This window comes from Sander vitreus, chromosome 2, assembly GCF_031162955.1.
Source record: "Sander vitreus isolate 19-12246 chromosome 2, sanVit1, whole genome shotgun sequence".
Taxonomy (NCBI): domain Eukaryota; kingdom Metazoa; phylum Chordata; class Actinopteri; order Perciformes; family Percidae; genus Sander; species Sander vitreus.
Window position 1 is genome coordinate 6,938,393 of NC_135856.1, and position 11,181 is coordinate 6,949,573.

The following is an 11,181-nucleotide window of genomic DNA, read 5'->3' on the forward strand; positions in this document are numbered from 1 at the left end:
TTTTTTTTAATTAAACACGTAAAAAGGATTTCATATGACTAAAGGGTCCAAAGAGGGCTTTGTAATCCATTAGTTGAATTAAACACAGACACACCAAAACCACATTCACAAGTTGTCATCGTCAAAAACAACACACAGTACTTAAACATGTCTTTGTGATAATTCATTTTCAATGCTTATAAAAGTGCAGTGTGGAACAACCTGTCACAACATATCAGTTCCTTTTTTTAGCACATGGTATCACATACTGGGTTATCATAGGCAGCATGAGACACACCAGGTTTGAAAGATCACTAATGAACATGTTATGCCTTGTATAGACATACCTACAAGAACCAAAGTGTAAAAGAGGATTTTTTTTAAAGTGCTTATATTATGCTTTCTGGCTTTTTCCCTTTCCTTTATTGTGTTATATATCTTTTTTTTGTTCACGTTAGAGGTTTACAAAGTGAAAAAGCCCAAAGTCCACCCCAAAGGGACTTACCATCTCCAACAGAAAACACTGTTCACAAACTGCTCCAAACAGCTCTATTGTAGTCCAGCCTTTACTTCCGTGACGAACGTGCGTCACTTTGTAACACACATTATAAAGCTCGCCTAGCTGCTAGCGTGGCACTCCCTCATACTCTGCTTCTGACAAGCTAGCAGTACTTACTGCACATGTGCAACTCCCAACAAAGACGGAACAGAAGTGAGATGCCTCACTCTGCAGCTAAAACAGAGAGCTCAACACACAGGGTGAAAAGAGGAGCTGCAGCAATGTGCAGTACAACAAAAAGATGGTGTTTTCTGAAAATTAAACCACATAAACCTATTTCTGGTACAACCTCTAACTACAATTATGAACCTGAAAATGAGCATAATATGAGCACTTTAACTTTAAACAGAGCCAGGCCAGCTGTTTCCAGTCTTTATGCTATGCTTAGATAACCCGCTGGTAACCCTGTAGCCTTTTATTGAACGGACAGATCAGAGGGTGGTATTCATCCTCTAATATATCTCTATAATGAGCCAATAAGTGTCTTTTCCAACATGTCAAAATATTCCTTCAAGAAACGGAAAGATGTTGATATCCACTCAAAGTTCAATTTTACTTTTAAAGATTCTGGTACAGCAGAGGAGAAATGTCTGTGTGTGTGTGTGTGTGTGTGTGTGTGTGTGTGTGTGTGTGTGTTCATGTGGACTTATAAGTGTATTACTTATTATGAGGCAGAGATATAATGAAGCTGGAATGCAAAGCACCTGTATGTTAATGTTTTAAACTTTAGAACATAACCTTATACCAATATATGGTGGAGGTCACCAGTGTTTGGTCCTGTGCCACTTGGAGGTTCCACATTGTTGATAGCACAAAGTAGAACGGTAGAGGGATTTGTAAACGGTAACTAGCAAGGTTTTCCCTGCCACTGTAAGGTTTAGGCGCAGCACCTGAGCTGTTTTGGACGGAACCTTAGCTGAATGAATGTAACTAAAATACTTTTCTCAGAACTAGTGATTGTAGTTGGACTTCTTTAGCAAGTTGTGTGTTGTGTTAAGAGTGTTTTTTATTTATTATCTGCTCTAGCTTTTCCAACATTTTAGACACAGATATGGTGATAATAATGGTCCAAAATTATGTGAAAAATAGTGTGAAAAACCGACTACAAAGAGACGCCAAATGACCACAGAGACCCAAAACTATTCCAAAGAAAACAAAAATGACCAAAAAGAGACACAACACAATTACAAAGAGACACAAAAATGACCAAAAAGAGACACATTTATGGGGAAATTGCCTTTTTTAAATTGAAAAATGTAAATCGCCTAAACCCACACAACTTTAATGTGCTGATTATTTTCCAGATTGTATATAGCCAACATAACGTCTTCGCTAAGAATTATACTGTATATGTATTATTCATATCATTCAATGTTCAGTAGCTGAGATGTCATACTAAATAGAATAGCAGAGAATCTTTCCACACTCAAACTCCATATTTTAAGAGAGAACCTAGAGGCACATTGAGAAAAACTGTTTAAAAAAGACGTGAGGGATTATTCATAAAACTCCCCTGCAGGGTTGTCTTGACATTATGGGCTGAAAGCGTCATGCTGAAGTGTTTTCCTTATTCATAAATTACCCGGTCAGTCTAAATATACCACCTGACTACAGCAGTGGCATTCTTTTGGGCTGTAAAAGGCTTTTATGAATTATTACAAAACATGTTACCAAATTGTGGTTGTGTACAAATACACAGAGCAGGGAGTTCAGATTAGCGAATGAAAGCTCAGCCTGTTAAGGAAAAACTCAGGAGCAGCACAACTCATTTCACATACGTGAAGAAGCTTCGGGAGATTTTGATGACTTACACAGAAGCATTTAATGAACACTCAATTGAGAAGACAATTAAGCAGGCGGTAGAGTTTAACCACAATGTGGTATTGCGCAGTGCCATCCCAACTCTCTGCAGTTCCTGTCTTCCTGAAGGTGTATTTAAACTCATGCTTGAGGCGCTACGTTTAGCTGAACCTTTAAGGTAAACAAAGATACTGCAGGTGCCATAAACACAGATGCTAAAGTAGGGCTGTGCAATCAATCGAAATGTAATCGTGATTATGATTTCGGCTCCCAATGATCACAAAAACAGAATAATCGAGAAAAACATTTATTTAGCTCATTACGTTTTGCAAGTAAACTCTTATTTTCTCTTGTGTTCTGAATGAAAAAATAAAGTTTAAATAGGAAAAGTATTAAGGCAAATTTCACAGTTGTGTTTGTTTTACTGTTGATTTATTTCACTATTTTTTTAAGTTCAATAATTGCAACATCTTTCCAGAAGTCAACGAGTAAGCGTGTTCAATTATCGTGATTTCAATAATGACCGAAATAATCATGATTATATTTTTTTTTCCATAATCGAGCAGCCCTATGCTAAAGCCTAGTTCAGCCTATCTCTCTCTCTCTGGGAAGTATGCTAAAGTGTGGCAGGCCCACGACTTCCAAAAGGAGACAGTCCTGAAACAAAACATTCCCTTATGACGCAGCTGTCTACACTCTTTGTATCGGTAGAGAGACAAACATAATTATACATGCACAGATTTGGTTATCAGAGACTGGCCGAATATTCTCGTCCTCTGACCTGCGACCTATGAATGACCTGATGTTGTCTAAGCTTTCCCTTTGTCTCGTCATACCACAACATGGTGTTTCTGGAAATTCCACCACACAGCCAGTCTCCTATCTTACACACACATTCAGGGACAAACACTCAGCATGAAAGTACAAACATAATTCGGATGGCAAATGGGATCATGGCAGTCAGACCCCCAAACAGTCTTTGGAAAGCCATACAAAATAAAACATGACTAGCATTTACTTAATTGAATTGTTGAAAAACTCCAGCTCCAATAAAGCTAACAAAACTGTTTTTAATTACATCCCAGATGATGTTATAACTTTTTTTTAGAATTATTGCAATCGGAAGTCATTACAATTACTACTTTTTAAGAAAGACTTGTACGTTGAAGTAATTTTTTTTGTTACCCTTTTCAGCAATTTTGCAATATTTTTCAAATGGTCTTCATTAGAGTTGATAAGTTGATTATCACAGGAAATTAGTTGTTGCTGCCCAAGATGCAAATATATTGTCTAGGCACCGTGAAACACCACAGAAATGCCTAAATCTTCCTTTTCATGGACTGCTCTCATTCATCTTTTGGTGTCAAAACACTCATGCCACATTGTGTAGTGTCATTTTCCATGTGTGTATTGACGTCTATAGCACACAACAGACAGAAGAAGTTGTCAAAGCATGCTAGGGGATTTGGGGGGTCGAATGTCGAAAAAAAAAAAAATTTAAGAAAGCTCTCTCCTACTAAATGTCTTTAAATTGTATCCTGTTTATTGATGGTCTTCCATCCAAAGGTCCTGAGAGTACCATGAGCTACACAGGGCTGCTTATTTTTTCTCTCTCACAGTCCCATCCTTTCTTTTCTTCTCCTCTGCAGCTCTTCTCCATCGTGATTTTCAGCTGCATTGCCAACGAGGGCTACATCAACCGCCCCAACGAAGTGGAGGAGTACTGCATCTTCAACCGCAACCAGAACGCCTGTAATTATGGCGTCTTTATGGGCTCCATGGCCTTCCTCTGCTGCATGGCCTTCCTAGCTCTGGACGTCTACTTCCCCCAGATCAGCAGCGTCAAGGATCGTAAGAAGGCCGTGCTGGCTGATGTCGGATTGTCAGGTAAAGTCATTATCTATTCATACTCCTTCTACATTAAGATTAGCGTTAGTTCATGCAGGACATGGAAGTCATACGCCCGCTGATTGAATTATCATTCCTATCAGACACACACCAATCACAGCCATTCTCACATCAAGACTGTCCTTTTAAATATGACTCCATCCTCACTGATCCCTGCTACACATGACGCTGCTTCACTCACTGTTGCTGCCGCTGGCAATGTTTTGCCTCCATCACCCCAACCTCCACCTTCCCTAGTTCAGAGTCCTAACATGATTCAAAGTTTAAAATGGTTTTCAACATCTTTCTTTTGGCTCACTCTATGTTTTACCCAGGGGGGTTTCTGCATGGTGCTCCCTGTTTCAGCTTAGCATGCTGCATGGCTGGTCCAGGGAGCATTATCAAGAGCGGAGCCATCAGCGCCAAGCATAACTGTATTTCCATTTGTTGCAATAAATGGTTAAATCTATGATGAGAGTCGTAGTAGTAGATACAGGTGCTGGTCATATAATTAGAATATTATGAAAAAGTTGATTTATTTCAGTAATTCCATTCAAACAGTGAAACTTGTATAATGTATACATTCATTCCACACAGACTGATATATTTCAAGTGTTTATTTCTTTAAATTTTGATGATTATAACTGACAACTAATGAAAACCCCAAATTCAGTATCTCAGAAAATTTGAATATTGTGAAAATGTTCAGTATTGAAGACACCTGGTGCCACACTCTAATCAGCTAATTAACTCAAAACAACTGCAAAGGCCTTTAAATGGTCTCTCAGTCTAGTTCTGTAGGCTACACAATCATGGGGAAGACTGCTGACTTGACAGCTGTCCAAAAGACGACCATTGACACCTTGCACAAGGAGGGCAAGACACAAAAGGTCGTTGCTAAAGAGGCTGGCTGTTCACAGAGCTCTGTGTCCAAGCACATTGATAGAGAGGCGAAGGGAAGGAAAAGATGTGGTAGAAAAAAGTGTACAAGCAATAGGGATAACCGCACCCTGGAGAGGATTGTGAAACAAAACCCATTCAAAAAATGTGGGGAGATTCACAAAGAGTGGACTGCAGCTGGAGTCAGTGCTTCAAGAACCACCACGCACAGACGTATGCAAGACATGGGTTTCAGCTGTCGCATTCCTTGTGTCAAGCCACTCTTGAACAAGACACCGCGTCAGAAGCGTCTCGCCTGGGTTAAAGACAAAAAGGACTGGACTGCTACTGAGTGGTCCAAAGTTATGTTCTCTGATGAAAGTAAATTTTGCATTTCCTTTGGAAATCAAGGTCCCAGAGTCTGGAGGAAGAGAGGAGAGGCACAGAATCCACGTTGCTTGAAGTCCAGTGTAAAGTTTCCACAGTCAGTGATGGTTTGGGGTGCCATGTCACCTGCTGGTGTTGGTCCACTGTGTTTTCTGAGGTCCAGGGTCAACGCAGCCGTCTACCAGGAAGTTTTAGAGCACTTCATGCTTCCTGCTGCTGACCAACTTTATGGAGATGCAGATTTCATTTTCCAACAGGACTTGGCACCTGCACACACTGCCAAAGCTACCAGTACCTGGTTTAAGGACCATGGTATCCCTGTTCTTAATTGGCCAGAAAACTCACCTGACCTTAACCCTATAGAAAATCTATGGGGTATTGTGAAGAGGATGATGCGATGCGCCAGACCCAACAATGCAGAAGAGCTGAAGGCCACTATCAGAGCAACCTGGGCTCTCATAACACCTGAGCAGTGCCACAGACTGATCGACTCCATGCCACGCCGCATTGCTGATTTTCATTAGTTGTCAGTTATAATCATCACAATTACAAGAAATGAACATTTGAAATATATCACTCTGTGTGTGATGAATGAATATAATATACAAATTTCACTTTTTGAACGGAATTACTGACATAAATCAACTTTTTCATGATATTCTAATTATATGACCAGCACCTGTATATTGCGAAGACTCATGTGTACTCAATAAAAGAACAGCCTTCTGATCTTTTTTTCAGTTCAGGTAAAGATTCATTATATTATCTTGGTCTAAATAAAATCAGCTTTTTCTTCCTAAATTCACTTTACACATACACTCTACAGAAGAGGGAAGGCAAGAAGAAATGTATGTAGCACGAGCACAGAGACGGATGCATGAAAAGGGGTATAAAGACACTGAGGGCCAGATGTACTAACGCTTTTGCACCCACTTCAGGCGTATTTGTTTCGCAACGCGCACGTAAAAGCATGGCGAGATATGTACAAACAGGCCGCACTGAGGTAAAAGCGCAGACTGCCTGTCGCGGGGACTGAAAATGGCGAATTGCGCTTTTCCGTGTCATGCATATGCATTTATGGGAGGGTGAAGGGGAAAGAGGGAGTTTCCCATAAAGAGATGGGAGGGGAAACATAAAGTGCTCCTAATTATGTATTCCGCGGTATGTACAAAAACCGCCCGTGAAAGCGCGCCTCTATTTTGCGGTGAAAATTCTCCGCCTCTTAAAAGCAGGTGTAAACCAGCCGCAAGCGTGTTTCCTCGCATATGCCTCCTGGTGAAATGGCAGCAGTAATCCGAGCAAGACGAAGACATAGGCCAAGGAGACAAGCTGAAAAGATTTTTGCCACAAGGATCACACTTTTTCAGTTGAGTGAACACAACATCATTAAGCGTTACAGATTAAGCAGCCATGCAATATTACAGTTACTGGAAGAAATCAAAGATGACATAGAATCTCCGACTCAGCGTTCACATTCCATTCCAGCAGCTGTTAAACTCCTCGCTACATTACAAATATTGGCATCAGGATCATTTCAAACAGTCATAGCATCAGTAGTGGGAATATTGCAGTCTGCACTCAGCCGTTTCATAGCACCAGTACTTGCTACAGCGCAATTTACGGTATAGTGGGCGGAGAAAGGTGCTGATTACCCAATGAAGAGTGCTGGGGAATTGATACAAATGAACCTGCAACAAATCATTTCAAGTTGAATAGCTTTTTGAAAAAAAGATTCATGAAGTGCTCAACAGCTTGTAGGGCAATAACACTTTAAAGCTAATAAAAGTAATTAGTACAAGGCAATCAGAGAGCACATATCCCACCAGTGCAGTTTTCTAGCTTGCTGTACCACCCAAGGACATTACTGCCATGTTTTACAGAAATAGATTTATTGACTGCAAATGTACCCCAAAGATTAGCACACCAACCAAATTGGATTTTATGGAAATTTGGTTATGAGGTTTATAAGGAGATATTGTACAGCTTGCCTGTAAAAATGGGGCCTGAACTGAAGGACTCACTGCAGCACAACAAACAGCAGTCTCTAATTTACTAATCAAAGAGCTACAAGATAGTTAGTGGTGGCAGATGCCAGTGGGTGGGGAGAGATTCAGTAGAGATTCAATAGATTATCTTGGTAAAACAAAAACACCTGAAACCAATTTAAACCTAAATTAACTTATCAGGCTTGAGTGATGCTGTATCAATCAGAACAATGTGTCAATTTTTTTTTTTTGGAAAGTTACAATAATTGTTGGATGCAGCACCTCCAACTCTGATGTTAGAATGATGTGGGATGAGTGGGTTTCAGACACTGTTAGACGATCTGACAAGCAATGTGTTTAAAGCATCAGAAACACATAAAATAAGACTTACGTATGTCCGTAGGTTTGGTGGGTTCCCTACATGCGGGAATTATAGTACTATTAGCTCATCCAGTTATGGCAACCATTACAGCAAATTCTGGGTCTGTGAGCAACCCTTTCCATCATACACAGAGTCATTCTATGCTATGGTAATGGAATGATGGATGGATGTATGATGTGTGAGAAAATTGTTCCTCATAAATGAGTTTTATAATAAAAAGATAACACAATGCTGAATGCAGGTTTGGGAAGATAGGAAGGGCAATTTCGGAAATCCGAGACATGTCTGCTCTAAAAATTAAGGCTATCATTTTACAATTATTTATCAAGGACAGTTTATGCTTTCCAGAATTAAATCCACTTCAAATAAACAGTCTAATGACCATTCAGCTGATTGTTATTGCTGCTGTCATACTTGGTTTTAACCATCTATAGGAACCTGACTCTGCATAACTTCTTTGTGTCAGCATTCCTCTTTACACGACTTATACATTTTTACGCACTCACACCATTTTGCTACCAGAATTATGTATTGGGATAGGGGGTCAAACTGCTTTTCTTGCTGGTAAGTTATCAGATTATAAGGATCAGATAACCTTTTTTCCCCTTTCTCTCAAACAGATTTCCTCAACTGATCAGAAGCCACAGAATACCCCACCTTCTAAGAAAATTAGAGCACTCGTTTTAGTATAACAAATTATGTTTCAGAGATTGGTAGTTAGGTCATCATCACAAAAAAAGAAGAGGAGGTTTGAGTGGGATAATAACGACAGGAGTACTCTTCTGGCGCTAACAAGCCTCAGAGATGTGCTTCAGTGTCTCGGATGGTGGCTTCCTCTCTTTCTCTGCTGTACTGCTACTGTACTAAACTCAGACAAGTGTTGAGTCGCTTAATAAGGCCCGTCCTGTCACAGACAAGTTTCCCCTTCCCTATTTTCATCACTCATACAGTTTCTGTCTCTCTCTTTCCCCCACTATCTCCGTGTTGTAATATGAAATGCTTTGTACGTTACTGAAACAAGGGAACAGATGGTACATGTGTCCTGATCGGACCTGGATACTTCTGATTAAGTTTTAGCTTCTGTCTCCTCCACTGCCACACTTCCAACTGGAGTAGATGCGATAGGATGTAATCCCCTTAATATCTTCGACCAGCAGGATAGAATCATATCTGGTTTTAGGGGTGATTCCTGCTGTTTGTCTTCTGATTTTACATGTGGCGTTCCACAAGGGTCAATCCTTGGTCCCTTGTTGTTTTCATCTGATCAGTAACTGTTTCCACAGCCATTGTTATGCTGATTAATTTACTTATATAATGATAATATAATATTTGGACCTAAAAAGGGCTTGATAATCTAACGTGTCTATCTTTATCTAATGTTATAAAGTTGAAGCCTACATTTCTGTTTTTGCACAGATTACACAAATGTTATATCTCAGATGGTCTTTTGTTACATGTATATCACTATTTAACACTGTTTCTGTACCTGTCTTTCTTCCCAGCATTCTGGTCCTTCATGTGGTTTGTGGGATTCTGTTTCCTGGCAAACCAGTGGCGGGAGACCAAACTTGAGGACAACCCACTGAAGGAGGGAGGAGACGCTGCCCGGGCAGCCATCACTTTCTCCTTCTTCTCCATATTCACCTGGGTAAGGGCCTCCACCTCATTGGCGCAGTGTATAACACAACTTAACATAACACCTTCTATTAGGTGGTGATGGATGACCTCTGATTGTGAATCACTTTTCAATTCCTTCTTGATGAGCTTTTAAAATGTGTATGCCTTGACTACTGTTCCTCCATTTTCTTTTTGGTTAGTGTTTGGATGTGTGGGATCATGTTTTTTTTTAGTTCATTTGTATATGTGTACATGTGAACTCATAAGTGTGTGGATGTTGTTTCAACAGGGTGCTCAGACTCTCTTCTCTATGGAGAAGTTAAAGAATGTGTCGTTTGAAGAGGAATACACCAAGCTGTTTCCCCCTCAGCCCAATCAACCTCTTGTCTGACTCTGCTCCGTCTTCTCCCGCTGCTGCCTTAACCCTCCACAGCTGGTCCTACACACTCCTGTTACTGTGGCTGCACTTGTTTAAGGGTGCCTGGTAACATCAAGTGCTGCTGGAAGTGAGCGTATTTGTAATCCAGCAGTAAGAGCAACAGCTGTACCATTAATACGCATTGCTCAACAATTGCATTGCCAAATGCTCTGGCCTTAAACACCTACCTAAATTCCTGTATTGGATTGGAATTGGAATGAAAATTCCCTGCCAACTGGAAAGGTAAAATGCTTCTTACCAAAAACAAACATGACATATTAGATGTCCTGTTTAAATTTGATAGAAAAAGAAGTCAAACGATAAGAAAAAGCATGTGAAATGAATGATTTTACTTCATATTCAAAGCAGGCAGGTCCGCAGTTTGTTGGTGAGGTGGCTGAGTGTATGACAGGTACACACTCTGCCCAGCTGTTGTTTTACCGCCAAACCTGGAGCCCTTAAACAAGTGCAGGCCACCACTTCTTCTCATCATTAACATAAAGGTTTACAGAGTGATTGATGCTTTGTAATTTTGCTGTACGGGTCAGAATGATTAAGGTGCTTGATGAAGCTACATTCAAAGTCTTCTCTTCAGTCCTTAAAGGACCAGTTCAACATTTTGGGAAATGCACTTAATCGCTGGTTCCCCTGTTTTTAGTCTTTATGCTCAGCTTAGCTAAGCTTACCAGCTGCTGGCTCCCGACAGACATTAAAGAGGTATCAATATTCATGTCTAAATAATGTCAAACTATAGCTTTATTTGCTCCAGTTTTGCGGATCAAAGTTTTTTCCTGTAAATCTCTATGCACATCCATGCTTTCCACTCTTCCACTATTTTATTAAGTTTAGCAGGTAGATTTGTTTTTATAGCTTTTTGAGATTGATTTCACAGTTTAAGCTGTTGACAGTTTAACACAATTTAATTAATGTTAATTAATGTTTTTATTGCCTATGCATATGGTTTTTATTGCTTGATGCATGTTATTGGGTCATAAATACTATACTAAAATGTGCCATATCCATATTGACAAAATATCTGACATTTTCAGGGTTCCGTCTCTACATTGTATTTTATCAGACAATATTTCTAAAGGTTAATTGACTTGTTTTTCATATTAGGCAGTCAATCAACTCGACCACATAATTGATGGACCCAAGACAGAGTGGTGTATCAAACTGAAAGAGTCAAAACTGTTCAACCAGATTCAATCTGTCTGCAGCATCTGATTGAGCCGAGACATACCAGTAAATAAAACCCTCATGAAACTTCCCAGCACTGAGAGCTTAA

The 11,181-nt window shown here is 39.9% G+C and overlaps 1 protein-coding gene across 1 annotated transcript in view; it reads left to right on the top strand.

Moving 5' to 3' along the window:
* Positions 1-11,163, top strand: part of syngr1b (synaptogyrin 1b) — a 28,344-nt gene extending 17,181 nt beyond the window's left edge. The window contains exons 2-4 of the mRNA XM_078274706.1: positions 3,988-4,225; positions 9,361-9,506; positions 9,765-11,163. Of these exons, the coding sequence (XP_078130832.1) occupies positions 3,988-4,225; positions 9,361-9,506; positions 9,765-9,866 (486 nt within the window). The 3' untranslated portion in view covers positions 9,867-11,163. The remainder of the gene's footprint in view (positions 1-3,987; positions 4,226-9,360; positions 9,507-9,764) is intronic.
* The last annotated feature ends 18 nt before the right edge of the window (positions 11,164-11,181 follow it).